General features: G+C 47.7%; 4 protein-coding genes and 14 non-coding genes across 18 annotated transcripts; 9 read left to right on the top strand and 9 right to left on the bottom strand.

Moving 5' to 3' along the window:
- Positions 1 to 3,029: 3,029 nt before the first annotated feature.
- Positions 3,030 to 3,103, bottom strand: trnak-uuu. The gene has a single exon. It is a non-coding gene; the product is annotated as a tRNA-Lys (tRNA).
- A 301-nt stretch (positions 3,104 to 3,404) lies between these two features.
- trnal-cag lies at positions 3,405 to 3,487 on the bottom strand. Its single transcript has one exon. It is a non-coding gene; the product is annotated as a tRNA-Leu (tRNA).
- A 180-nt stretch (positions 3,488 to 3,667) lies between these two features.
- trnaa-ugc lies at positions 3,668 to 3,739 on the top strand. The gene has a single exon. It is a non-coding gene; the product is annotated as a tRNA-Ala (tRNA).
- An 8,314-nt stretch (positions 3,740 to 12,053) lies between these two features.
- Positions 12,054 to 12,125, bottom strand: trnam-cau. The gene has a single exon. It is a non-coding gene; the product is annotated as a tRNA-Met (tRNA).
- Positions 12,126 to 12,762: 637 nt separating this feature from the next.
- Positions 12,763 to 12,835, top strand: trnaf-gaa. Its single transcript has one exon. It is a non-coding gene; the product is annotated as a tRNA-Phe (tRNA).
- Positions 12,836 to 13,158: 323 nt separating this feature from the next.
- On the bottom strand, positions 13,159 to 13,241 carry trnal-cag. Its single transcript has one exon. It is a non-coding gene; the product is annotated as a tRNA-Leu (tRNA).
- Positions 13,242 to 13,421: 180 nt separating this feature from the next.
- trnaa-ugc lies at positions 13,422 to 13,493 on the top strand. The gene has a single exon. It is a non-coding gene; the product is annotated as a tRNA-Ala (tRNA).
- Positions 13,494 to 13,904: 411 nt separating this feature from the next.
- Positions 13,905 to 13,978, top strand: trnan-guu. Its single transcript has one exon. It is a non-coding gene; the product is annotated as a tRNA-Asn (tRNA).
- A 424-nt stretch (positions 13,979 to 14,402) lies between these two features.
- On the bottom strand, positions 14,403 to 14,474 carry trnam-cau. Its single transcript has one exon. It is a non-coding gene; the product is annotated as a tRNA-Met (tRNA).
- A 1,293-nt stretch (positions 14,475 to 15,767) lies between these two features.
- trnay-gua lies at positions 15,768 to 15,853 on the bottom strand. The gene is given in 2 exon segments: positions 15,768 to 15,803; positions 15,817 to 15,853. It is a non-coding gene; the product is annotated as a tRNA-Tyr (tRNA).
- A 72-nt stretch (positions 15,854 to 15,925) lies between these two features.
- trnaf-gaa lies at positions 15,926 to 15,998 on the top strand. The gene has a single exon. It is a non-coding gene; the product is annotated as a tRNA-Phe (tRNA).
- A 715-nt stretch (positions 15,999 to 16,713) lies between these two features.
- Positions 16,714 to 16,786, bottom strand: trnak-uuu. The gene has a single exon. It is a non-coding gene; the product is annotated as a tRNA-Lys (tRNA).
- A 301-nt stretch (positions 16,787 to 17,087) lies between these two features.
- trnal-cag lies at positions 17,088 to 17,170 on the bottom strand. The gene has a single exon. It is a non-coding gene; the product is annotated as a tRNA-Leu (tRNA).
- A 179-nt stretch (positions 17,171 to 17,349) lies between these two features.
- Positions 17,350 to 17,421, top strand: trnaa-ugc. Its single transcript has one exon. It is a non-coding gene; the product is annotated as a tRNA-Ala (tRNA).
- Positions 17,422 to 21,823: 4,402 nt separating this feature from the next.
- LOC100037078 (uncharacterized) lies at positions 21,824 to 22,598 on the top strand. Its single transcript, NM_001097802.1, is given in 1 exon segment — positions 21,824 to 22,598. A coding segment is annotated over 1 exon segment (687 nt). The 5' UTR covers positions 21,824 to 21,853; the 3' UTR covers positions 22,541 to 22,598.
- A 742-nt stretch (positions 22,599 to 23,340) lies between these two features.
- LOC108703479 (histone H4) lies at positions 23,341 to 23,756 on the top strand. Its single transcript, XM_018239615.2, has one exon. The coding sequence runs from the start codon at positions 23,398 to 23,400 to the stop codon at positions 23,707 to 23,709; it is 312 nt and encodes a 103-aa protein (XP_018095104.1). The 5' UTR covers positions 23,341 to 23,397; the 3' UTR covers positions 23,710 to 23,756.
- Positions 23,757 to 24,443: 687 nt separating this feature from the next.
- On the bottom strand, positions 24,444 to 25,030 carry LOC121402223 (histone H2B 1.1). Its single transcript, XM_041588820.1, has one exon. It carries the CDS (start codon positions 24,881 to 24,883, stop codon positions 24,503 to 24,505), a length of 381 nt encoding a protein of 126 aa, XP_041444754.1. The 5' UTR covers positions 24,884 to 25,030; the 3' UTR covers positions 24,444 to 24,502.
- A 33-nt stretch (positions 25,031 to 25,063) lies between these two features.
- Positions 25,064 to 25,653, top strand: LOC121402222 (histone H2A type 1-like). Its single transcript, XM_041588819.1, has one exon. It carries the CDS (start codon positions 25,079 to 25,081, stop codon positions 25,586 to 25,588), a length of 510 nt encoding a protein of 169 aa, XP_041444753.1. The 5' UTR covers positions 25,064 to 25,078; the 3' UTR covers positions 25,589 to 25,653.
- The last annotated feature ends 1,126 nt before the right edge of the window (positions 25,654 to 26,779 follow it).

The raw sequence follows: 26,779 nt of genomic DNA, 5'->3' as shown, positions 1-26,779 counted from the left end.
ATAAGAAGCATGTTCTCTAGTTCTAATCTCTGTTGTGACATCCATAAGTAGCGAATAGCACACATAGACCAATCAGAGGACCCTAATGTAAATTAGTGATAGCATAGGTAAGATTACCTAAATATGTAAGCATTTGTTTATCTAGTGTTAGCTGAGTAATTTGTGAATTTACAACAGTAGGGGCCCATTGGGCAGTAACATGGAAGGCTGTTTTAAGGTGAGAGGCAGTGGTTGAAAGCTTATTACGTAAAATTTCCATGTCTACTCCATTAAGGACTCCCATAGCTGTGCCTGTGCCACCTAAAAGGGTGTCATACCATGCGCGCCGCTTGCGTGAAATTGCATGACAAAAGGTAACAGGTGGAGTAGAGATATTAAGAATAACATGTATAGCCTTTTTGATAATAGTAGTGTTAACACAAGTGGGAGGTCTAGGTATAATAGAATAATTATGGTGTTTAGGATGCTCGACAATAGTTTGATTAAGACAAGTCACCGCTATAATAAACCAAGTACGATTAATAATCGGAGTATGATTAGTGATCACAAGGGTGTGACTTAAAGGTATCGAGATATTATTACTATTATCAGGTTGGTTCCAAATATGGGATGAATGAGTATCCACAATATACTGAAAAGTCACATTTCTTTGAGGAAAAAGGTGAATTGGAAACTAGTTAAATTAGAAATAGACCGCAAAACAAGCAGTAGTGGATATTGAAACATCTACTACTGGGCACAAGCAAGACGTCAAAAAGAAATAGAGTAAAGCGATCGCAATAAATCAAAACAATTTACGAGCTGTCTTGGGATCGAGGGTCCCAACAAAACCTTGTCAACTCACAGAGGTATTCCTTAAATATAGCGATCGTTCTACATGTATTATACACAACAAAAAATATGCCTTAACCTTTAAACATTGTCATAACATACAAACAGTAAAACACAGACACAGACAACATGCAGTTGAATACAAGGCAGTGACGTTACAGCAGAAATCCGTTCCAGGAGTAATAATATATGAACCGGGATCCTAAAACTTGTGAAACCGGGAGTTTACCTAAAACTCCTTTGGAATCCCCCGTCAGGGATTTCCTTGTTTTTTTTTTTGAAATCCTCGTCAGGGATTTCTTTTGTCTCCCCTTTAAGCTTAAGAATACAGCATTAAGATGGTAAGAAAAATATCGTCTATAAGACAGATGTTCTCTTACTGTCCGTGCCGCTTGCTATTTACAGCTTCTGACACCAGACTGAAGGGGACAACGAACCGACTGCCACTGGAACTTTGGATTCTAGCTGTCCAACAATGCTCGTATTCCGGATCCGGGAAACTTGCACAAAGAAACACCAACGAGTGGGTCAGAATAACAAGTTCCGTTTATTGAAGGTCAAACATAGGCTTATATAGGTTATAAGTAAAGACGTCCAATATACAGGGGTGATTCTGGCCTTTCTGCTGCCTGAGGCGAAAGTATGGCAATGCGCCCCCTGTGCCACGCCCCTGTGCCACGCCCCTGTGCCATGTTAGGGAAATGTAGGAGGGAAGGAGGGTACCCCCAAAAAATGTAAACGTCGCCTGGTCTGAGCTGGCGAAGTCAAGTCTGGCTCAAGAGGTAACGTTCAGTAAATCTGCAAATTAGCGTAGTTACGTCACTTTTTCAGAGCGCAACTTCACCTGGCGAATTTACGCCAGCACCCGTTAAATAGGCAAAGTGCAAAAATTACATTATGCTGGCGAATTTTCACTAGCGTTAGCCACTTTGCCTTTTAGTAAATTTCCCCCCTTAATTTCCACAAAAACGTTGAATTTCGTCTTTATGTATTAACCAGGGAACATACATCTTTTTTTTTTTTTTTTAAATCTAATTTTTTTTTTATTTTTTAACTTTTCTATACTTTTTTTTTAACTTAAGCCTTGACTTTTTTATGACACACACACAGTGGGAGTGGAACAGACAGGGGTAGTACAACTATTATTTATTACAAATATTTGTTATTAACTTTTCTGTAAGTACAGTCAGTACAGTACCTGGTACTTCTTGTGAACAAACTCAGGCCCTAGACAGATGCAGCAACAGCCAGCCAGCCGCCCCAGGCACTAGTCCAAAAACAAATCCAGGCACTGCTGCAGCCTGCAGTCGAAACTCCCAAAAGCCAGCGACCCAGCCAGCGACCCTGGAGATAGTGACGTCACCGGCGTCACGTGAGCAGGGACAGGGAGCAGGCAGCGGAGCGGCAGCGCCAGCACGTAACAACGTCACGTGACGCATGCGCACTGGCCTGACTCCGTCTCCGCACTCCGCACAGGCACATCATAGGAGGAGTTAAGGGCGGCACTGAGGCAGCCGCCCGTCAGCAGCAGTAGAAGAGGGGATGGAACAACTGTCAACTGACATGACAGGTGAAAGTCGCCGGTGCAGGCGCATTACACGCAGCGCACATTTAAATTTTTTCTAACTTCACAGCACGCCAGGCCAGCCAGCACAGCAGTCCAAATGCCGCCCCTTCAACTAACCGACATTTTGCCGCCTGAGGCGAGATTCTCAGGCGGCCTCATTATAGAAGCGTCCCCTGCCAATATAGTGACGTATCAGCATAGTTATTAGCAAAGTATATGTCTGTAATAGGTATATTCCTTCAGGATGGAGAAGAGAGACAAATATGTGCATTCGCGTTAGCTAAGATATTTTGTCTGAGGCAAGCTGATAATATTGTTTTTAGTACATGATGATACTTATGCAAGGTTGTCTAAGAAGAAAGAGACAGTACAGCGTCGTACAGAAAAACAAGCACAGAGGCCTACAAGGGTCGGCACGTAGGCATGTTAACCCTTCAACTTCCAGAAGAGCAAAAAGGCACTCGGAAGCATGCCTCGGTTTCTGATTTCCTGGGGTGTCCCTTGGGAAAAGCTTCCCGGAACACACTGGCAGTTAGGCAGGGTGAAAAGTGTTAAAGGTTAAACTTGACGGACGTGTGTTTATTTTCAACCTAACTTAAGGCTTTACACGTCACTTCAGAGAAGGCCGCGTCGCCCGAACAGGGACTTGAACCCTGGACCCTCAGATTAAAAGTCTGATGCTCTAACCGACTGAGCTATCCGGGAACTGCGTCGCTCGTTCCTCCGCCGCTTTTAATGGCCTTTCCGTTAGGCCACAGGAAGCATGCGGTAGAGGGGGGGGTAAGGGTTTGTTTTAACCATTTCTTGGAAATTCACATTTGGGCACCAGGAATTACGAAGGCTCGCCCGAATTTACAACGGTATCCGTTATCTGGGAGGAACGGCAATATCGCAAAAGGAGTCGCACTTGGATCGATGGACGGGAAAGCGCAAGTCTCCTCTTTTATTGTAAGGAATTCAATTGGTCTGAAAGTCCAGATTTGTGTTTGGCAGCAAAGAAGTTCTGTGTCAGAAGTGGGATTCGAACCCACGCCTCCAGGGGAGACTGCGACCTGAACGCAGCGCCTTAGACCGCTCGGCCATCCTGACTGCGAAAGCCAGCCGTTGTGAGGGTGGAGGCCAGCCTTCATAAGCGCCTCTGCCGTCTGCTTCTGACAGATAGATGGATCATAATGACTTAGGCTTCCCCGGCTCTTTTGAAGAGTTTTGCCGCAGAGATTGTTCTCATGTTTGAGGCCATAAGCAAAACGGGGCTCAAACACCGGCGGTGGGGGTGTAGCTCAGTGGTAGAGCACATGCTTTGCATGTATGAGGTCTTGGGTTCAATCCCCAGCATCTCCACCGGCGGGTCTTTAAGGCCGCTGCTTTAACGTGCAGGTCACGTATTTTGGAGCAGAATGTTTCCCTTCAAATAATGTTTGCGGACACTGGCGGAGTTAAGTATAGAGGGGGAATGTCTAGGTAGCACGCTCTACCATCTGAAAAAAACAAGACGTCGATAGCTTACTTCTAACATACAGCTTGGGTTTCCGATACAAGGGAGCGAAGGGCACCAGAAGTCCTCCTTCCTTCCGGCTCTCTGGAATCCAAAGACGCTAAGAATACAAAGAGGCTTTTAGAGGCCTCATTTGTAGTGGCAATCCTCGGTGACTAATATATGGTTCCATGTTTAGACCAACAAATGCCTGAAGATGGAAAACTCTGGCGTTTCCACGCGGTTAATGCGACACCTGGTGGCCGGTGGCAAGCGTTGTCTCTGTGGCGCAATCGGTTAGCGCGTTCGGCTGTTACCGAAAGGTTGGTGGTTTCGAGCCCACCCAGGGACGTCTTTTTCCCTGCTGCTTCTGTGCAATATAAGACTCGAACAAGTATAACATGGCGACTGCTCTTCTGCAAGCAAAGGTTCTAGCAATACCAGGAGGATTAAGTGCTGGCTGGGAGCTCCATCTGCCAATTGAATACATAGGGCCTGCTGTGCTGTTGTTTGAATTTCTTTGCAACCCCTGCTCTGATGGTGGTCACCCCACCGCGAAAGAAGCGCACATGAATTTCTGCCCTTGCTTCCTATTCATTTCCTTTGCCACTAGGGATGTAGCGAACGTCGGAAAAAAAGTTCGCGAACATATTCGCGAACTTGCGCAAAAACGCGAGCGGTTCGCGAACCGTTCGCGAACCCCATAGACTTCAATGGGAAGGCGAACTTTAACATCTAGAAAAGAACATTTCTGGCCAGAAAAATGATTTTAAAGTTGTTTAAAGGGTGCAACGACCTGGACAGTGGCATGCCAGAGGGGGATCAAGGGCAAAAATGTATCTGAAAAATCTGCCTGTGTGTGCTTGGAAGAGATAGTGTAGGGGGAGAGCTGTTAGTGATTTCAGGGACAGATGATAGTAAGTTTGCTGGCTAGTAATCTGCTTGATACTGCTCTGTATTGGAGGGACAGAAGTCTGCAGGGATTTGAGGGACATTTTAGCTTAGGTAGCTTTGCTGGCTAGTAATCTACTGTTCTCTTTAAACAACTGCCATACGTTGACCTTGTAGGCATTGTTTGCCCAGTTTTTTTGGACGCAGCCACTGAAGCACAGTTGCCAGAAAAATATGCCATATAAATGCTGAAAATAGTAATTTTTCGCCATACGTTGACCTTGTAGACATTGTTTGCCCAGTTTTTTTGGTTGCAGCCACTGAAGCACAGTTGCCAGAAAAATATGCCATATAAATGCTGAAAATAGTCACATTCTTTTGTGTTGCAGCACTGAAGCACAGTTGCAGACAATATGCATATAAATGCATTGAAATATTGCATTTTTTTGGTCCAGCCACTGAAGCACAGTTGCAAAAAAATATTATGCCATATAATGCTGAAATAGTATTTTTTGCCCATATACGTTGAGTCCAATATGGCCAAAAATGCACGTACTATTTTTTGGCGCAGCCACTGACAAGGCAGAAAATATGCATATAAATGCTGAAAATAGTCATTTTTTGTGCAGCATGAGCACGAGCCAGAAAAATATGGCATATAAATGCCTAAAATTGCATTTGTTTTGTTGCAGCCACTGAAGCACAGAGCCAGAAAATATGCCATATAAATGCTGAAAATAGTATTTTGCCATATCGTTGGTCAACGTTGCAAATGACTTTTCAGCATGTATAGGCAATTTTCTGCTTGTGCTTAGTGGCTGCGGCAAAAATAACTGGCCAATCATACAAGTCACGTCTTGACTTGTAGCATTTTGCCAGTTTTTTTGGTCGCAGCCACTGAAGCACAGAGCCAGAAAAAATTATGCCATATAAATGCTGAAAATAGTCATTTTTTTGGTTCGCAGCCACTGAAGCACAGTTGCCAGAAAAATTATGCCATATAAATGCTGAAATATAATTTTTTTGGTTGCAGCCACTGAAGCACAGAGGCCAGAAAAATTATGCCATATAAATGCTGAAAATATGCATTTTTTTGGTTGCAGCCACTGAAGCACAGAGGCCAGAAAAATTATGCCATATAAATGCGAAAATATGCATTTTTTTGGTTGCAGCCACTGAAGCACAGGGCCAGAAAAAATATGCCATATAAATGCTGAAAATATCATTTTTTTGGTTGACGAGCACTGAAGCACAGTTGCCAGAAAAAGCCAGAAAAAATTAAAATAGTTCATTTTGTTGCGGAGGAGGAGTGACCTAAAGACAGTTGTGTGGAGTATTTGGGTTGCAGCATGAAGACAGAGGCAAGAGAGAAATTTGCTATAATGCAGAAAATATGCATTTTTTTGGACGCAGCCACTGAAGCACAGTTGCCAGAAAAATATGCCATATAAATGCTGAAAATAGTCATTTTTTGCCATACGTTGACCTTGTAGACATTGTTTGCCCAGTTTTTTTGGTTGCAGCCACTGAAGCACAGAGGCCAGAAAAAATTAAACCAGTAGGGTTTGCACCCTAGTTTGTAACGGTGGCGGAGGGAGGAGGAGGACGCTAAAGGACAGCTGTGTGTGGAGTCATGAGGCTTGAAGAGAAGGACAGCTGCATAGAAGTCAGAACAAGTCTTCCGGCGGCAGTAACCCTCCGAGATCCACCCTCATTCATTTTAATAAAGGTCAGGTAATCGACACTTTTGTGACCTAGGCGAGTTCTCTTCTCAGTTACAATCCCTCCTGCTGCACTGAAGGTCCTTTCTGAGAGCACACTTGAGGCTGGGCAAGACAAGAGGTTCATGGCAAATTGTGACAGCTCTGGCCACAGATCAAGCCTGCGCACCCAGTAGTCCAGGGGTTCATCGCTCCTCAGAGTGTCGATATCTGCAGTTAATGCCAGGTAGTCCGCTACCTGCCGGTCGAGGCGTTCTTTGAGGGTGGATCCAGAAGGGTTGTGGCGCTGCCTTGGACAGAAAAACATTTGCATGTCTGACGTTACAGACTGGCCAAAGGGCTTTGTCCTTGCAGGTGTGCTCGTGGCAGGATTACTGGCACCTCTGCCCCTGGAATGTTGATGAGTTCCTGAAGTGACATCACCCTTAAAAGCATTGTACAACATGTTTTGCAGGCTGGTTTGTAAATGCCGCATCTTTTCGGACTTGTGGTATGTTGGTAACATTTCTGACACTTTATGCTTGTACCGAGGGTCTAGTAGCGTTGCGACCCAGTACAGGTCCTTCTCCTTAAGCCTCTTGATACGGGGGTCCTTCAACAGGCATGACAGCATGAAAGACCCCATTCTCACAAGGTTGGATGCAGAGCTATCCATCTCCGCTTCCTCATTATCAAGGACTGCATCATCCACGGTCTCCTCCCCCAGCCACGTACAAGACCAGGGGTCCCCAAAAGGTCACCACTAGCCCCCTGGGAAGCCTGCTCCTGTTGGTCCTCCTCCTCCTCCTCCACAAAGCCACCTTCCTCCTCTGACTCCACTTCTGGCACCTCTCCCTGCGTTGCAGCAGGTGCCTGGGTTCGTTCTGGTGATTCCGACCAGAAATCGTGCGCTTCCAGCTCCTCGTCACGCTGGTCTACAGCCTCATCTGTCACTCGTCGCACGGCACGCTCCAGGAATAAAGCGAAGGGTATTAGGTCGCTGATGGTGCCTTCGGTGCGACTGACCATATTTGTCACCTCTTCAAAAGGTCGCATGAGCCTGCAGGCATCGCGCATAAGCACCCAGTAACGGGGGAAAAAAATCCCCAGCTGTGCAGATCCAGTCCTACCACCCAGTTCAAAAAGGTACTCGTTGACGGCCCTTTGTTGTTGCAGCAGACGTTCCAACATAAGGAGCGTTGAATTCCAGCGAGTCTGGCTGTCAGAAATCAAACGCCTGACTGGCATGTTGTAGCGCTGCTGAATGTCAGCAAGGCGTGCCATGGCTGTGTAGGAACGTCTGAAATGGGCCGACACCTTTCTGGACTGGGTGAGAACGTCCTGGAATCCTGGGTACTTGGAGACAAAACGTTGGACTATTAAATTTAACACATGTGCCATGCAGGGCACATGTGTTAAATTGCCTAGTCTCAACGCTGCCAACAGATTGCTTCCATTGTCACACACCACTTTTCCGATCTGCAGTTGGTGTGGGGTCAGCCACCGATCGGCCTGTGACTGCAGAGATGACAGGAGTACAGATCCGGTATGGTTTTTGCTTTCCAGGCACGTCATCCCAAGACAGCGTGACAACGGCGTACCTGGCACGTCGAATAGCCTAGGGGGAGCTGGGGGTGCACAGGTGTGGAGGAGGAGAAGGAGGACCCAGCAGCAGAGTAAGAAGAAGAAGAAGACGAGGTAGAGAGCGATGGAGGAGTAGAGGTGGTGGCAGAACCGCGTGCAATCCGTGGCGGTGACACCAACTCCACTGTTGTTGTTGAGCTACCCATTCCCTGCTTCCCAGCCATTACCAAGTTCACCCAGTGGGCAGTGTAGGTGACATACCTGCCCTGACCATGCTTGGAGGACCATGCGTCAGTAGTCATATGGACCTTTGGCCCAACACTAAGTGACAGAGATGCGGTAACTTGGCTCTGCACATGTTGGTACAGGTGTGGTATTCCCTTTTTAGAAAAAAAATTGCGGCTGGGTACCTTCCACTGCGGTGTCCCAATTGCTACAAATTTGCGGAAGGCCTCAGAGTCCACCAGCTGGTATGGTAAAAGCTGGCGGGCTAAGAGTGCAGACAAGCCAGCTGTCAGACGCCGGGCAAGGGGGTGACAGTCAGACATTGGCTTCTTACGCTCAAACATGGCCTTCACAGAAACTTGGCTGGTGGCAGATGACTGGGAATGGGAACAGGTGGTCAAGGTGGAAGGCGGAGTGGAGGGTGGTTCAGACGGGTCAAGGAGAGCAGAGGTAGAGCAGTAAGATGCTGGACCAGAAGGAGTGTGGCTTTTAGTTTGCCTGTTGCCTTTGAGGTGTTGCTCCCAAAGTGCTTTGTGCTTGCCGCTCATGTGCCTTCGCATAGAAGTTGTACCTATGTGGCTGTTGGGCTTACCAAGGCTCAGTTTCTGACTGCACTCATTGCAAATTACAATGCTTTTGTCAGAGGCACACACATTAAAAAAATCCCACACTGCTGACTTTTTGGAAGTGTGCGATCTGGCGGTAACAGTAGAAGTTGGCGGCATTGGCGGCAATGGCGGGTGCGTTGGCCGGCTGAACACAGGTGCCGATACATGTTGTTGCCCTACTGATCCCTGCGGGCTGTCCTCCCTGCTTCTTCTAAGTCTTATTCTCCTACTGCCTCTCTGACTCTCCGTCTCTCCATCTGAACTACCCTCCTCTTGCTCTCTTCTACTAGGCACCCACAAAACATCAATCTCCTCATCATCATTCTCCTCAGATGCATCAATTTCTTCTGACACATCACAGAAGGAAGCAGCAGCGGGGACCTCCTCCTCATCACTCATTATGTCCATCTCTATCGTGTTCTCTGCCAGAATTAAATCTGGTGTAAGGTCCTCATCTCCTTCATCTTCTTCTGGCAATAATGGTTGCGCATTACTCAGTTCAAGAAACTCATGGGAAAATAACTCCTCTGACCCCAGTGAAGAAGGGGCACCGGTGGTGGAGGAAGTGTTACGTGGGGTGGCCATAGCAGTGGAGGATGAGGAGGATGTTGTGGTAAAGTTAGAAACGGTAGAGGATGGGGTGTGCTGTGTAAGCCAGTCAACTACCTCTTCAGCATTTTGGGAGTTCAGGGTCATTGGCTTTTTAAAACTGGGCAATTTGCTAGGGCCACAGGATTGCATAGCAGCACGGCCCCTAGCACGGCCTCTGCGTGGCGGCCTGCCTTTGCCTGGCATTATTTTTTAAAAAAACAACAACAACAACAAAAACTCAGTTGGTTTTTCTGGAAACGATAATACACACAGCTAGATGGCGGGTTGAAGAAAACAGTGTGCAAATAATGCCTACAAGGTCAACGTATACACTACTACAGCGGTGGATACGGATTACGTAAAATATATTGATGCTGCTTGAAAAAAGTAACTCCGGTGTTTTTTCTGGAGACGTAATATTATGATATTTAGACAAAATGTGAACAAGGTCACACAGCTAGATGGCGGGTTGAAGAAAACAGTGTGCAAATAATGCCTACAAGGTCAACGTATACACTACTACAGCGGTGGATACGGATTACGTAAAATATATTATGGCTGCTTGAAAAAAGTCACTCCGGTGTTTTTTCTGGAGACGGTAATATTATGGATATTTAGACAGAATGTGAACAAGGTCACACAGCTAGATGGCGGGTTGAAGAAAACAGTGTGCAAATAATGCCTACAAGGTCAACGTATACACTACTACAGCGGTGGATACGGATTACGTAAAATATATAATGCTGCTTGAAAAAAGTCAACTCCGGTGTTTTTTCTGGAGACGGTAATATTATGGATATTTAGACAGAATGTGAACAAGGTCACACAGCTAGATGGCGGGTTGAAGAAAACAGTGTGCAAATAATGCCTACAAGGTCAACGTATACACTACTACAGCGGTGGATACGGATTACGTAAAATATATTATGGCTGCTTGAAAAAAGTCACTCCGGTGTTTTTTCTGGAGACGGTAATATTATGGATATTTAGACAGAATGTGAACAAGGTCACACAGCTAGATGGCGGGTTGAAGAAAACAGTGTGCAAATAATGCCTACAAGGTCAACGTATACACTACTACAGCGGTGGATACGGATTACGTAAAATATATTATGGCTGCTTGAAAAAAGTCACTCCGGTGTTTTTTTCTGGAGACGGTAATATTATGGATATTTAGACAGAATGTGAACAAGGTCACACAGCTAGATGGCGGGTTGAAGAAAACAGTGTGCAAATAATGCCTACAGGGCAAATAATGCCTAAAAGGTCAACTTATACACTACTACAGCGGTTTAGTTAAAATAAAAAAAAGTAAAATAAAAAAAAAATGAATATTAAAAAAAAAATTAAAGTTGGTGCTGCTGAACTACTAGGAGCAGCAGATTAGCACACCAGTCCCACTCCCCAACCACTGCTAGACTAATAGCACTGGGCTCTTATAGTAGTAGTAGTAGTAGTAGTAAAACAACAAAAAAAAAATAAAAGCAGTCCTTACAAGGACTACTGTTATTGCAGCAGTCAGCAAGATGAGATCAGAAGCAGGACAGCTGCCCAGGGCAGCTACATACAGAGCACTGCAGTAGAAGGTAGATTACTAGCCAGCAAAGCTACCCTAAGCTAAAATGCCCCTCAAACCCCTGCAGACTTCTGTCCCTCCAATAACAGAGCAGTATCAAAACGATTACTAGCCAGCAAACTTTCAACTGTCCTGAAATCACTAAAGGCAGCAGCTCTCTCCCTACACTATCTCTTCAGCACACACAGGCAAGTGAAAAAACGCTGCAGGGCTTCGGTTTTTATAGGGAAGGGGAGTGGTCCAGGGGAGAGCTTCCTGATTGGTTTGCCATGTACCTGCTGGCTGGGGTGAGAGGGCAATCGCCAACAATGGCGAACCCAAAAGGGCGAACGTCGCGGACGTTCGCGAACTTCCGGCGAGCGCGAACACCCGATGTTCGCCGAACAAGTTCGCGGCGAACAGTTCGCGACATCTCTATTTGCCACTTCATAATGGTGTCTTTCAAAGCATTGACAATCTGTGTCGCTAGAAATCAAGAGGCCTGCCACCCTTTGACTGAAAACCTCCTTCATTTGCTCTAGACAAAGGATTTAACCCAGTTTCGAGGGCGTTTTTTTTTTCCCCGCCTGCCCCCCCCCCCAAAAAAAATCTAGCAGAGAATGGTTTCGATCCATCGACCTCTGGGTTATGGGCCCAGCACGCTTCCATGCGCCACTCTGCTAATCGCAGCTGGCACGCGCAGGTATTCTTGCTGCGCTGTGCATTTGTATGGGGGTGGGGGTGGGCAATAACTTTTCCCAACATGGTTTATGTCTGTCAGCCTTCGGAGGCGAGGGGGGTGGCTGCCTCGCCGGAAAAATACATCTTCCCTTATGTTCTTAAGTAGCTAAAATTAGAGGTCTCATTTGTGGGAGGCAATCCTTGGGGAATAACACATTTTTTTTGAGAATGCATCCTACGGCCGCAAACCCATTTGACTCAAAACTCTCCCTTCTTCGTTCTTGACAATGGACATAGACCCCCAATTGTGGTTTTTTTTTTTCTTCTTCTGCCTGGCAAAAAGTTGTAGCAGAGGATGGTTTCGATCCATCGACCTCTGGGTTATGGGCCCAGCACGCTTCCGCTGCGCCACTCTGCTGATTGCCGTCCTTTGGGTGATTCTCTTCCTTTACGTTGCTTCTAAGACATGCAGCTAATGTTTCCAACATAAGGTAACAAAGGGACAAGAAAGGTCCCTGCAATTGACTGACTGCAAAGAATCGGATGCATAGTGTCTCCTTTTAGAGGGCAGAAGCTACACCCTCGAAGTGTGGTGCCCTCAACAGTGTGTGTGTGCGTGTGTGTGTGTGGGGGGTGCCTTGGTGTTTCCACCATTCTTTTTAGTCGTAATGAAAGGTGGCCCAAACCTGCAATAGTATCCATTTGTTGGAGGCACTGAGTGGCTCATTGGTGTCGTGGTTGGATAATGGGCCAGAAAAAGAAGGAAGCGCTAATCGCGCTTTAGCGCTTGACGGGGTGTGGTGTCCTCAGCATTCGTCCTCCAGCCACCATGGTGCAGAAAGAGCTTTCCTGAAATGCCACTCATCTCCTTCTTAGGCTCGCATTGGAAAACAAGCGTCCTTCACACCGGATCGAACCAGCGACCTAAGGATTGCTCGATCACACCTACAGTCCTCCGCTCTACCAGCTGAGCTATCGAAGGCCGGTGGGGCACCCATTCGCCCGTGACTTGGTGGACTTCAATTGTTCAGCTGCTACAGGGTGGCGCACCCGGTGCCGAAATAGCTCAGTTGGGAGAGCGTTAGACTGAAGATCTAAAGGTCCCTGGTTCGATCCCGGGTTTCGGCAGGTGGGGCCGCGGAGCCGTCGGTGGCTTTTGGGACCAATTTAAGTAGGCTCTGGGACACGAATGTAGCCACACGTTGGCGAAGGCGCTATACGGAAGATATAAGGGTTTGTTTAACCATTCTTGGAAATTCACATTTTGGCACCAGGAATTACGAAGGCTCGCCCCGAATTTACAATGGTATCCGTTATCTGGAGGAACGGCAATATCGCAAAAGGAGTCGCGCTTGGATCGATGGACGGGAAAGCGCAAGTTTCCTCTTTGATTGTAAGGAATTCAATTGGTCTGAAAGTCCAGATTCGTGTTTGGCAGCAAAGAAGTTCCGTGTCAGAAGTGGGATTCGAACCCACGCCTCCAGGGGAGACTGCGACCTGAACGCAGCGCCTTAGACCGCTCGGCCATCCTGACTGCAAATGCCAGCCGTTGTGAGGGTGGAGGCCAGCCTTCATAAGCGCCTCTGCCTTCTGCTTCTGACAGATAGATGGATCATAATGACTTAGGCTTCCCCGGGTCTTTTGAAGAGTGAGCCGCAGAGATTGTTCTCATGTTTGAGGCCATAAGCAAAACGGGGGCTCAAACGCCGGCGGTGGGGGTGTAGCTCAGTGGTAGAGCGCATGCTTTGCATGTATGAGGTCTTGGGTTCAATTCCCAGCATCTCCACCGGCGGGTCTTTAAGGCCGCTGCTTTAGCGTGAAGGTCACGTATTTTGGAGCAGAATGTTTCCCTTCAAATAATGTTTGCGGACACTGGCGGCGTTAAGTATAGAGGGGGAATGTCTAGGTAGCACGCTCTACCATCTGAAAAAAAAAGACGTCGATAGCTTACTTCTAAGATACAGCTTGGGTTTCCGATACAAGGGAGCGAAGGGGCAACAGAAGTCCTCTCCCTTCCGGCTCTCTGGAATCCAAAGACGCTAAGAATACAAAGAGGCTTTTAGAGGCCTCATTTGTAGTGGCAATCCTCGGTGACTAATATATGGTTCCATGTTTAGAGCAGACAAATGCCTGAAGATGGAAAACTCTGGCGTTTCCACGCGCTTAAGGCGACACCTGGTGGCCCGTGGCAAGCGTCGTCTCTGTGGCGCAATAGGTTAGCGCGTTCGGCTGTTAACCGAAAGGTTGGTGGTTCGAGCCCACCCAGGGACGTCTTTTTCCCTGCTGCTTCTGTGCAATCCAAGACTCGAACAAGTATACATGGCGACTGTTCTTCTGCAAGCAAAGGTTCTAGCAATACCAGGAGGATTAAGTGCTGGCTGGGAGCTCCATCTGCCAATTGAATACATGGGGCCTGCTGTGCTGTTGTTTGAATTTCTTTGCAACCCCTGCTCTGATGGCGGTCACCCCACCGCGAAAGAAGCGCACATGATTTCTGCCCTTGCTTCCTATTCATTTCCTTTGCCACTTCATAATGGTGTCTTTCAAAGCATTGACAATCTGTGTCGCTAGAAATCAAGAGGCCTGCCACCCTTTGACTGAAAACCTCCTTCATTTGCTCTAGACAAAGGATTTAAACCCAGTTTCGAGGGCGTTTTTTTTTCCCGGCCTGCCCCCCTCCCAAAAAAAAAAAATCTAGCAGAGAATGGTTTCGATCCATCGACCTCTGGGTTATGGGCCCAGCACGCTTCCGCTGCGCCACTCTGCTAATCGCAGCTGGCACGCACAGGTATTCTTGCTGCGCTGTGCATTGTATGGGGGTGGGGGTGGGCAATAACTTTTCCCAACATGGTTTATGTCCTGTCAGCCTTCGGAGGCGAGGGGGGGTGGCTGCCTCGCCGGAAAAATACATCTTCCCTTATGTCTTAAGTAGCTAAAATTAGAGGCCTCATTTGTGGAGGCAATCCTTGGGGAATAACACATTTTTTTGAGAAATGCATCCTATGGCCGCAAACCCATTTGACTCAAAACTCTCCCTTCTTCGTTCTTGACAATGGACATAGACCTCACATTGTGGTTTTTTTTTTTCTTCTTCTGCCTGGCAAAAAGTTTTAGCAGAGGATGGTTTCGATCCATCGACCTCTGGGTTATGGGCCCAGCACGCTTCCGCTGCGCCACTCTGTTAATCACAGCTGGACACGCAGGTATTCTTGCTGCGCTGTGCATTGTATGGGGGTGGGGGTGGGCAATAACTTTTCCCAACATGGTTTATGTCCTGTCAGCCTTCGGAGGCGAGGGGGGGTGGCTGCCTCGCCGGAAAAATACATCTTCCCTTATGTCTTAAGTAGCTAAAATTAGAGGCCTCATTTGTGGAAGCAATCCTTGGGGAATAACACATTTTTTTGAGAAATGCATCCTACGGCCGCAAACCCATTTGACTCAAAACTCTCCCTTCTTCGTTCTTGACAATGGACATAGACCCCACATTGTGGGTTTTTTTTTTCTTCTTCTGCCAAAAAGTTTTAGCAGAGGATGGTTTCGATCCATCGACCTCTGGGTTATGGGCCCAGCACACTTCCGCTGCGCCACTCTGCTGATTGCCGTCCTTTGGGTGATTCTCTTCCTTTACGTTGCTTCTAAGACATGCAGCTAATGTTTCCAACATAAGGTAGCAAAGGGACAAGAAAGGTCCCTGCAATTGACTGACTGCAAAGAATCGGATGCATAGTGTCTCCTTTTAGAGGGCAGAAGCTACACCCTCGAAGTGTGGTGCCCTCAACAGTGTGTGTGTGCGTGTGTGTGGGGGGGGTGCCATTGGTTGTCACCATTCTTGTTAGTCGTAATGAAAGGTGGCCCAAACCTGCAATAGTATCCATTTGTTGGGAGGCACGTGAGTGGCTCATGTGGTGTCGTGGTTGGATAATGGGCCAGAAAAGAAGGAAGCGTCTAATCGCGCTTAGCGCTTGACGGGGTGTGGTGTCCTCAGCATTCGTCCTCAGCCACATGGTGCAGAAAGAGCTTTCCTGAAATGCCACTCATCTCCTTCTTGGAAAACAAAGCGTCCTTCGAGCCGGAATCGAACCAGCGACCTAAGGATTGCTCGATCACACCTACAGTCCTCCGCTCTACCAGCTGAGCTATCGAAGGCCGGTGGGGCACCCATCGCCCGTGACTTGGTGGACTTCAATTGTTCAGCTGCTACAGGGTGGCGCACCCGGTGCCGAAATAGCTCAGTTGGGAGAGCGTTAGACTGAAGATCTAAAGGTCCCTGGTTCGATCCCGGGTTTCGGCAGGTGGGGCCACGGAGCCGTCGGTGGCCTTTGGGACCAATTTAAGTAGGCTCTGGGACACGAATGTAGCCACACGTTGGCGAAGGCGCTATACGGAAGATCGGCCCTGCTAAGCAGGGCTCCGACTGAGAAAGATCTTCCTCCCGGGCCGCTTTTGGGAACCAATGGGACCGACCTCACTTCCAGAAGAGCAAAAAGGCACTCGGAAGCATGCCTGCGGTTTCTGATTTCCTGGGGTGTCCCTTGGGAAAAGCTTCCCGGAACACACTGGCAGTTAGGCAGGTGAAAAAGAGTTAAAAGGTTAAACTTGACGGACTTGTGTTTATTTTCAACCTAACTTAAGGCTTTACACGTCAGGAGCCGTCGTTGGCTTTTGGGACCAATTTAAGTAGGCTCTGGTACACGAATGTAGCCACACGTTGGCAAAGGCGCTATACGGAAGATCGGCCCTGCTAAGCAGGGCTCCGACTGAGAAAGATCTTCCTCCCGGGCCGCTTTTGGGAACCAATGGGACCGACCTCACTTCCAGAAGAGCAAAAAGGCACTCGGAAGCATGCCTGCGGTTTCTGATTTCCTGGGGTGTCCCTTGGGAAAAGCTTCCCGGAACACACTGGCAGTTAGGCAGGTGAAAAAGAGTTAAAAGGTTAAACTTGATGGACGTGTGTTTATTTTCAACCTAACTTAAGGCTTTACACGTCACTTCAGAGAAGGCCGCGTCGCCCGAACAGGGACTTGAACCATGGACCCTCAGATTAAAAGTCTGATGCTCTACCGACTGAGCTATCCGGGCACTGCGTCACTCGTACCTCCGCCGCTTTTAATGGCCTTTCGGTTAGGCCACAGGAAGCATGCGGTAGAGGGGGGGGTAAGGGTTTGTTTTAACCATTCTTGGAAATTCACATTTGGGCACCAGGAATTACGAAGGCTCGCCCGAATTTACAACGGTATCCGTTATCTGGGAGGAACGGCAATATCGCAAAAGGAGTCGCGCTTGGATCGATGGACGGGAAAGCGCAAGTCTCCTCTTTTTATTCTAAGGAATTCATTTGGTCTGAAAGTCCAGATTCGTGTTTGGCAGCAAAGAAGTTCCGTGTCAGAAGTGGGATTCGAACCCACGCCTCCAGGGGAGACTGCGACCTGAACACAGCGCCTTAGACCGCTCGGCCATCCTGACTGCGAAAGCCAGCCGTTGTGAGGGTGGAGGCCAGCCTTCATAAGCGCCTCTGCCGTCTGCTTCTGACAGATAGATGGATCATAATGACTTAGGCTTCCCCGGCTCTTTTGAAGAGTGAGCCGCAGAGATTGTTCTCATGTTTGAGGCCATAAGCAAAACGGGGCTCAAACGCCGGCGGTGGGGGTGTAGCTCAGTGGTAGAGCGCATGCTTTGCATGTATGAGGTCTTGGGTTCAATCCCCAGCATCTCCACCGGCGGGTCTTTAAGGCCGCTGCTTTAACGTGCAGGTCACGTATTTTGGAGCAGAATGTTTCCCTTCAAATAATGTTTGCAGACACTGGCGGCGTTAAGTATAGAGGGGAATGTCTAGGTAGCACGCTCTACCATCTGAAAAAAAAAGACGTTGATAGCTTACTTCTAACATACAGCTTGGGTTTCCGATACAAGGGAGCGAAGGGGCAACAGAAGTCCTCTCCCTTCCGGCTCTCTGGAATCCAAAGACGCTAAGAATACAAAGAGGCTTTTAGAGGCCTCATTTGTAGTGGCAATCCTCGGTGACTAATATATGGTTCCATGTTTAGAGCAGACAAATGCCTGAAGATGGAAAACTCTGGCGTTTCCACGCGCTTAAGGCGACACCTGGTGGCTGGTGGCAAGCGTCGTCTCTGTGGCGCAATCGGTTAGCGCGTTCGGCTGTTAACCGAAAGGTTGCCGGTCCGAGCCCACCCAGGGATGTCTTTTTCCCTGCTGCTTCTGTGCAATCCAAGACTCGAACAAGTATACATGGCGACTGCTCTTCTGCAAGCAAAGGTTCTAGCAATACCAGGAGGATTAAGTGCTGGCTGGGAGCTCCATCTGCCAATTGAATACATAGGGCTTGCTGTGCTGTTGTTTGAATTTCTTTGCAACCCCTGCTCTGATGGCGGTCACCCCACCGCGAAAGAAGCGCACATGATTTCTGCCCTTGCTTCCTATTCATTTCCTTTGCCACTTCATAATGGTGTCTTTCTTTGTTTTTTTGTACTGTTGTGCTGCACTGTTAAAACTACCATGGTAGCTTCAGCAAGTCTATAAAAGTTGGTATAATCAAGCTGCTGTGTAGCCAAGGGGGCAGCCATTCAAAGCTGAAGAAGGTGAAAAGGCGCAGGATGCACAGCAGGTAACAGAGGGGCTATGCAGTATACAACGGGATTCTCCAGAACGTATTTGTTTTCCATTGGGTACCCATTGCTTGAATGGCTGCCTCCATGGCTACAAAGAAGTTTGATTATATAATTATTTAAATTCTCTAAAACGGAAATGGTTCTCTTTGCTCCAACTAAAGGGATACTGTCATGGGGAAAAAAAAAATTCCAAAATGAATCAGTTAATAGTGCTGATCCAGCAGAATTCTGCACTGAAATCCGTTTCTCAAAAGAGCAAACAGATTTTTTTTTTTATATTCAATTTTGAAATCTGACATGGAGCTAGACATATTGTCAATTTCCCAGCTGCCCCAATTCATGTGACTTGAGCTATGATAAACTTCAATCACTCTTTACTGCTGTACTGCAAGTTGGAGTGATATCACCCCCCCCAGCAGCCAAACAAAAGAACAATGGGAAGGTAACCAGATAACAGCTCCCTAACACAAGATAACAGCTGCCTGGTAGATCTAAGAACTGCACTAAATAGTAAAAACCCATGTCTCACTGAGACACATTCAGTTACACTGAGATTGAAAAACAGCAGCCTGCCAGAAAGCATTTCTCTGCTAAAGTGCAGGCACAAGTCACATGACCAGGGACAGCTGGGAAATTGACAATATGTCATCATCTCTATATACTCACCCAACCGCTTACTACGCTCCTCTACTGACCTGCTACTCAACTCTTCTCTCATTACCTCCTCACATGCTCGCATTCAAGACTTTGCAAGGGCTGCACCCCTCCTCTGGAACTCTCTCCCACGGCCTGTGCGACTTTCTCCCAACCTTTCTGCTTTCAAAAGATCTCTTAAAACGCCCTTCTTTCGAGAAGCCTATTCTCACTCTGCTTAACTACCAAATGACATACCACATACAGCAGTACAACTCTCACTCACTTAATTCTGATCTTTCCCACACCCACACCCACACCTTGGTGTCTTATTCCCTTCCCTTAAGATTGTAAGCTTTTTTTGCACAGGGCCTTCCTCACCTTTTGTACCAGTACTGGTTGTGATGAATTGCATACATGTGATTTAGTTGTAGAAGCACATTTACTTTACAGCGCTGCAAAATATGCTGGCACTATATAAATAAATGTTAATAAAATAAAAAAATGTATTTTCCCATAACAGAATTATTATTATTATTATTAACGTTATTATTTTTTTTAATACAGTCATGTAATATTACATAAAATAGTCATTCAGGGTTATTTGTTAGCTCCTGTATTGGTCGATAAGCCTGCTGGAAGCTCATTTTGGTTGCATAAAAAGAAAAAAAAAACAGAGAGAGAGATGCCCTGCCAAAACATTCCTCCACGCCAGGGATTCAAACAGAAGCAGCATCTTTGAAGGCACTGGGGGCAACATCAAAGGGGTTGGTGAGCAACATTTCGCTCATGAGCCACTGGTTGAGGATCACTGCCCCAGAACAAATGGAGCTGGCAGATCATAGATCTGGTTCTTAAGAGGAATACTCTTCTAGCAGTTTATTTGCAGCAATCTGTATGAGACACATCTGTTGGATAATGACTTCCAGGCAGTGACTGTAAGAGCACAGTAATTGCTGAAAGGGTGTGATGATGATGATGATGATGATGATGATGTCTACACAGCCAAACATCCTTAATTCCGTTTAGGCAAATGTTACAATCGACTTTGCTTCCTAGCAGTGCCCTAGGATGGCACAGGGACCTATTGGTGCTGCTGCTGATAGTCAGGGGCGCTTCTATAATGAGGCCGCCTGAGAATCTCGCCTCAGGCGGCAAAATGTCGGTTAGTTGAAGGGGCGGCATTTGGACTGCTGTGCTGGCTGGCCTGGCGTGCTGTGAAGTTAGAAAAAATTTAAATGTGCGCTGCGTGTAATGCGCCTGCACCGGCGACTTTCACCTTGTCATGTCAGTTGACAGTTGTTCCATCCCCTCTTCTACTGCTGCTGACGGGCGGCTGCCTCAGTGCCGCCCTTAACTCCTCCTATGATGTGCCTGTGCGGAGTGCGGAGACGGAGTCAGGCCAGTGCGCATGCGTCACGTGACTTTGTTACGTGCTGGCGCTGCGCTCCGCTGCCTGCTCCCTGTCCCTGCTCACGTGACGCCGGTGACGTCACTATCTCCAGGGTCGCTGGCTGGGTCGCTGGCTTTTGGAGTTTCGACTGCAGGCTGCAGCAGTGCCTGGATTTGTTTTTGGACTAGTGCCTGGGGCGGCTGGCTGGCTGTTGCTGCATCTGTCTAGGGCCTGAGTTTGTTCACAAGAAGTACCAGGTACTGTACTGACTGTACTTACAGAAAAGTTAATAACAAATATTTGTAATAAATAATAGTTGTACTACCCCTGTCTGTTCCACTCCCACTGTGTGTGTGTCATAAAAAAGTCAAGGCTTAAGTTAAAAAAAAGTATAGAAAAGTTAAAAAATAAAAAAAAAATTAGATTTAAAAAAAAAAAAAAAGATGTATGTTCCCTGGTTAATACATAAAGACGAAATTCAACGTTTTTGTGGAAATTAAGGGGGAAATTTACTAAAAGGCAAAGTGGCTAACGCTAGTGAAAATTCGCCAGCATAATGTAATTTTTGCACTTTGCCTATTTAACGGGTGCTGGCGTAAATTCGCCAGGTGAAGTTGCGCTCTGAAAAAGTGACGTAACTACGCTAATTTGCAGATTTTACTGAACGTTACCTCTTGAGCCAGACTTGACTTCGCCAGCTCAGACCAGGCGACGTTTACATTTTTTGGGGGTACCCTCCTTCCCTCCTACATTTCCTAACATGGCACAGGGGCGTGGCACAGGGGCGTGGCACAGGGGGCGCATTGCCATACTTTCGCCTCAGGCAGCAGAAAGGCCAGAATCACCCCTGCTGAATCTGATAGTGGATCTCATGACAAACTACAATGCACACTGCTGGCTCCCACTTGCATGAAGGCTGCAGTCACTGGATTACAGCAGCGTTGGGTTTCTGTGCTACTTTTGCCGCAGTGCAAAGCCCAGGGATTTCTTGTGTAGCTTCCAAACCCCTCACTGTCTCGCTGATGTCTTAGCCCATAACCTTTTCTCTGTCCGGGAAAAGGGCTGGAAGAAACAGACGAAAATGAGAGCGTCAAACGAAAGATTTCAGTGACGATGCCCCAGACTGACAGGAGTGAAGCTGAGCTGCCAGGGGCTGTTTGGGGCCGGTCCGTGCAAGCAACGTGCAGACAATGGCTGCCAGGGACACGGGCATTTAGCGGGCAGCTGACTATACACTCGCTGGGCTGTTTGTCAAAGTAGATATTAGGAATAACTTTGCTTTTTGAGACGCTGGAAGCACAGAAGGAAAGCTCCCGTAAAGCCGTATCCAGAAGGTTTGCTATGGGCGTGCCTAGGTTTTGTCCAATGACAAGGCCATAGCTTATTGCAACTGAGCCAATCAACAGACAGAAAAGGTTGTATATAAGGAGAAGTGGAGTTGAGCGAGAGTTGTGTTTTATCATTTCCGGAAAAAAGATAGACCGAGAATCTGCCATGGCTGAAGCCGCCGAATCCGCGCCCGCTCCTCCCCCGGCTGAGCCCGCGGCCAAGAAAAAGAAGCAGCAGCCCAAGAAAGCAGCGGGGGCCGCTAAGTCCGCCAAGAAGCCGTCGTCTGGGCCCAGTGTGTCCGAGCAGATCGTCACAGCCGTGTCCGCTTCCAAGGAGCGCAGCGGGGTGTCTCTGGCAGCGCTCAAGAAGACTCTGGCTGCGGGAGGCTACGATGTGGACAAGAACAACAGCCGCCTCAAGCTGGCTCTCAAGGCTCTGGTCACGAAGGAGACCCTGCTCCAAGTCAAAGGCAGTGGAGCCTCCGGTTCCTTCAAGCTCAACAAGAAGCAGCTGCAGAGCAAGGACAAGGCCGCCGCCAAGAAGAAGGCGCCGCTAGCAGCGGCCAAAGCCAAGAAACCAGCGGCAGCAGCCAAGAAGGCGCCAAAGTCTCCGAAAAAGCCCAAGAAAGTCTCCGCAGCCGCCAAGAGCCCGAAGAAGCTCAAGAAACCCGCAAAGGCGGCGCTAGCAGCAAAGAGCCCGAAAAAAACCAAAGCTGCCAAGCCCAAGAAGGCCACCAAGAGCCCCGCAAAAAAGACCGCCGTCAAGCCCAAAGCTGCTGCTGCCAAAAGCCCAGCAAAGGCCAAAGCGGCCAAAGTGGTCAAAACCAAGAAAGCCGCCCCCAAGAAGAAATGAGCGAGCGAGCGAGCGAACCACTGCCCAATTCAACCAAAGGCTCTTTTAAGAGCCACCACATCCCCCTGAAAGAGCAGCTTGTTGTCCTATAGCGACTCTCCTCTGCTTCTGCCTACCTACTAGCTTTCTTACGAACACGACTATCCATCCGGCTCGTAGTGGTAGTTAGTAGTTAGTAGTTAGTAGTTAGTAGTAGTAGTAGTAGTATCTCTTCTCCGTTAATAATCTTGACAGGCTCTCGTTGTCAGGAAAAAAGCGTCTTTGGGGACAAACGTGCGCTGAATTACACGCACCGCTGGTGCACTTGTTGCCACTTGGATCCTGTGCTGCGAAAATGCCCCAGTAAGTAACAATGTGGCAAAGTGCTAGTGAAATCTTTCTAGAGAAGTAACAAACGGGTGAAAGAGGCAGAATAACAATGAACCTCAGCTGAGAGGCTCATTGGGGTGCCGCTGGGAAGGGGCTGCAAGCGGTTGGCGAGAAAGGAGTAGACGTAGCGGTTTGCTTTTGCCGCAAGCGTTGATAATAAATCAATAAGAACCTGGATGAGTCAATGGACCGGCGGAGGCGATTAGGTAGCATAGAATTTCATCATGGCGGAATGCTGGAGAGAGAGAGAGAGAGAACGATATGACACTGGCCTGTAACCAGTTGAAGGCAAACATTTTTGGCGGGCTGTTCGACATTAACAGCAGCCGTGTTGAGTTCATCTTCACATGCCAGCCGCTAGGGGAAAGGGTAAAGGGGGGGGGGGTCAGTCCTCGCAGTTCCCTATCAGGTCGAGTCATTCTGTATATGAAGGGGGACGAGAGCGCGAGCCTGCATCTTTCAAAGAAATCTTTGCGAGTAGAAGAATCATGTCTGGAAGAGGCAAGGGCGGAAAGGGTCTGGGCAAAGGAGGCGCTAAGCGCCACAGGAAGGTGCTGCGGGATAACATCCAGGGCATCACCAAGCCCGCCATCCGCCGCCTGGCACGCAGAGGGGGAGTCAAGCGCATCTCCGGCCTCATCTACGAGGAGACTCGCGGGGTGCTGAAAGTGTTCCTGGAGAACGTTATCCGGGACGCGGTCACCTACACCGAGCACGCCAAGAGGAAGACCGTCACCGCTATGGATGTGGTGTATGCTCTGAAGCGCCAGGGACGCACTCTGTACGGATTCGGAGGTTAAAGGCTCGCTTCTGTTTCCTCATCAAAACGGCCCTTTTAAGGGCCACCCACCTATTCCACAAAAGCGCTGGATCTCTCCTTCCAATAGGTTACATCCCCTTCTACTAATCCTAAATCTTTCACCAAAAGCTCCAAGAGGGAACACGTATTGCCTTACACGGAGCAGCAGCAGACGGTCTCTACTATGAAGCCTGACTCGATCTGCCGTCAAAAGAAATAACCAATCGAAGTCTTAGAAAGCGGAGCCCTCTAGAAACTTGATTCATCGCAATACCGAAGCCGCTTTATTTGAAATAAAAAATATATCTCTCTTTGGAGGCCATTTGTTTCACACGGCAGCCTTTCCTAACTGAATGGAGGTCCTAACGGATTTCATGGCCGACTTGAGACTAAAAAAAAATAGACGTATCCCCCCCCCCCTTTTTTGTGTGTACCTATTTTATGAATAAACTTCATTTTTAGGAGGCCTCTGTCCAATACAAGCAGCGTGTGAAGATTTGCGCGCGGTAATGACGAGAAGTGCACAACTCCCTACTCTACCTCGAGTGTTTTGGATACATTTATCTTTGCGTTGAAATGGCAATTATTTTTCAGGAGCAAACCAGGTTTTTGTGTGTGTGTATACAAACACACACACACACACACACACACACAGGTGAAGCATATGGAGGTGATTGTAAGTTGCACCAATGGATAGTGGAGAACAGCAGGTGCGGCTCTTGTAGAGAGAAAGTGGGTGGCTCTGAAAAGAGCCTTTGGGTTGGTGGGCCAGGGAATGGGGAGAGAGAGAGAGATTACTTGGCGCTGGTGTACTTGGTGACGGCCTTGGTGCCCTCGGACACGGCGTGCTTGGCCAGCTCCCCAGGCAGCAACAGGCGGACTGCGGTCTGGATCTCCCGGGAGGTGATGGTGGAGCGCTTGTTGTAGTGAGCCAGGCGGGAGGCTTCCCCTGCGATGCGCTCGAACACATCGTTGACGAAGGAGTTCATGATGCTCATGGCCTTGGAAGAGATGCCGGTATCGGGGTGCACCTGTTTCAGCACTTTGTAGACGTAGATGGCGTAGCTCTCCTTCCTGCTCTTCCTACGCTTCTTGCCATCCTTCTTCTGGGTTTTAGTCACGGCTTTCTTGGAGCCCTTCTTTGGGGCTGGAGCAGATTTGGCGGGTTCAGGCATGTTTCGCAAGTGACAGAGTCTGCACGCAAACAATAAGTCGCTCCTCCGGCTGCAGCTCCTCTTATACCCTGCCCATGCAAATAAGGCCGGGCATTGTCACTGATTCCCATTGGCTGGCTCTGATCGACGACGTCTTGGCCCACGTTTGCGCCCCGACGATTGGTGAGAAGCAAAGCTCGTGTTTCGTTGGCTGCAATGAATCCTAGCCAATCAACGAAGACACGTACGGTCCCGGCTGCCTATAAGAAGCAAAGTGCGCGCTCCAAAGGATCATCGTTGAGTCATTTTGCGTCGAACGACAGGCTTGCAATTATGTCAGGAAGAGGCAAACAAGGCGGCAAGACCCGGGCTAAGGCCAAGACTCGCTCATCTCGGGCCGGCCTTCAGTTCCCAGTCGGCCGTGTTCACCGGCTGCTCAGGAAAGGCAATTATGCCGAGCGGGTGGGAGCCGGAGCACCGGTCTACCTTGCAGCAGTGCTCGAGTATCTGACCGCCGAGATCCTCGAGTTGGCCGGCAACGCTGCCCGGGATAACAAGAAGACTCGGATCATCCCCAGGCACCTGCAGCTCGCCGTGCGCAACGACGAGGAGCTCAACAAACTGCTCGGAGGGGTCACCATCGCCCAGGGCGGTGTCCTGCCCAACATCCAGTCTGTGCTGCTCCCCAAGAAAACCGAGAGCGCCAAATCTGCCAAGAGCAAGTGAGCAGCTGCTGCTGCTGCTGCCGCCGCCCAAACAACTACCAACCCAAAGGCTCTTTTCAGAGCCACCCACTCCATCTAAACAGCGCTGTGTATAGCTTTGTGTGTTTGTCTGACTAAATAGCGAGAAGAAACCGTCAAAGGGAAGACGTGTTCCCTCTTTACACTGTTGTTTTCCTCACTTGATTGCCAGGAAAATGATGATGATGATGGAGAGAGGCAACTCTTTTTGCGGAGTATTGCGATTTCTTTAAACCTCCTATTACGGGATGGACCCCCCTCATGTGTATGATATTAGTTCATGGATTGAAAAATGTTCCATGATTGTGTTTCCTTTTGAGTTTATACAGTGAATGTTTGAGTTTGTAAAGAATGCAGACACTGCTATTTTTGGGAACAGCCTAATAATCACTTTTCTTTAAAGGAATAACACATTTTTCTTCAAGTTTTGATTTGGAATAGAATGTGGTGTTCCCAATGCATTTGTGTGTGTATGGAAATTAAATCTATTATCGTAAGCTTTATTCACTTTTTAAACACACTGCTATTATTCTGAACATATTACATGCTTTATCTGAACTGCAAATGCAGATTTTTCATGGATATCAGTTGTTTGGATCTATTTCCTGTTCCACAGTCACCTATCCATAGGGCTATTGTTGTTGGATAATACTTTTTCATGGCTCAAATTATTATTAAAATGAAACCGGACCTTCAAAAGTGCAGTGTATATATAAATGCACACAGACATTAACAGAAATTGATGAAGATTTACAGAGACAAAGCCTTCACTATATTTTCTTATATAATTATAAATTCTTTAATAGAAAGCCTATTGTCTGTAGCCTCCCCAAACAAAACGGTCACTCTCCTCTCAATACAGTTAATTTTTTTGGTCCTAATCAATAAAAGTTCAACATGTGTTTGTTACTATGGGATATAGTACAGTTAGTCCAAGAATAATAACGTGCAGTTTGTGTTAAATCTCCAAACAAAGCAGAAAATAGTCAGTAAAGATGGATGTGGCCAGAAAGTCTGGGAGCGAAAGCTTGATTAAAGATTTGCTCATTCATATTTTTCCTTTAGCTTAAATGTTGTCACATGTCAGACAATGCCTGTCATTAATTATGGCATAAAGCCCAATAGAGCACAAAAAAAAAATTGAATGTTTAAAGGGATTCTGTTATGATTTTTA

The sequence above is a fragment of the Xenopus laevis genome, chromosome 3S, assembly GCF_017654675.1.
Source record: "Xenopus laevis strain J_2021 chromosome 3S, Xenopus_laevis_v10.1, whole genome shotgun sequence".
Taxonomy (NCBI): domain Eukaryota; kingdom Metazoa; phylum Chordata; class Amphibia; order Anura; family Pipidae; genus Xenopus; species Xenopus laevis.
The sequence above is the reverse complement of the archived record's forward strand: the minus strand, read 5'-3'. Positions and strand labels throughout refer to the sequence as shown.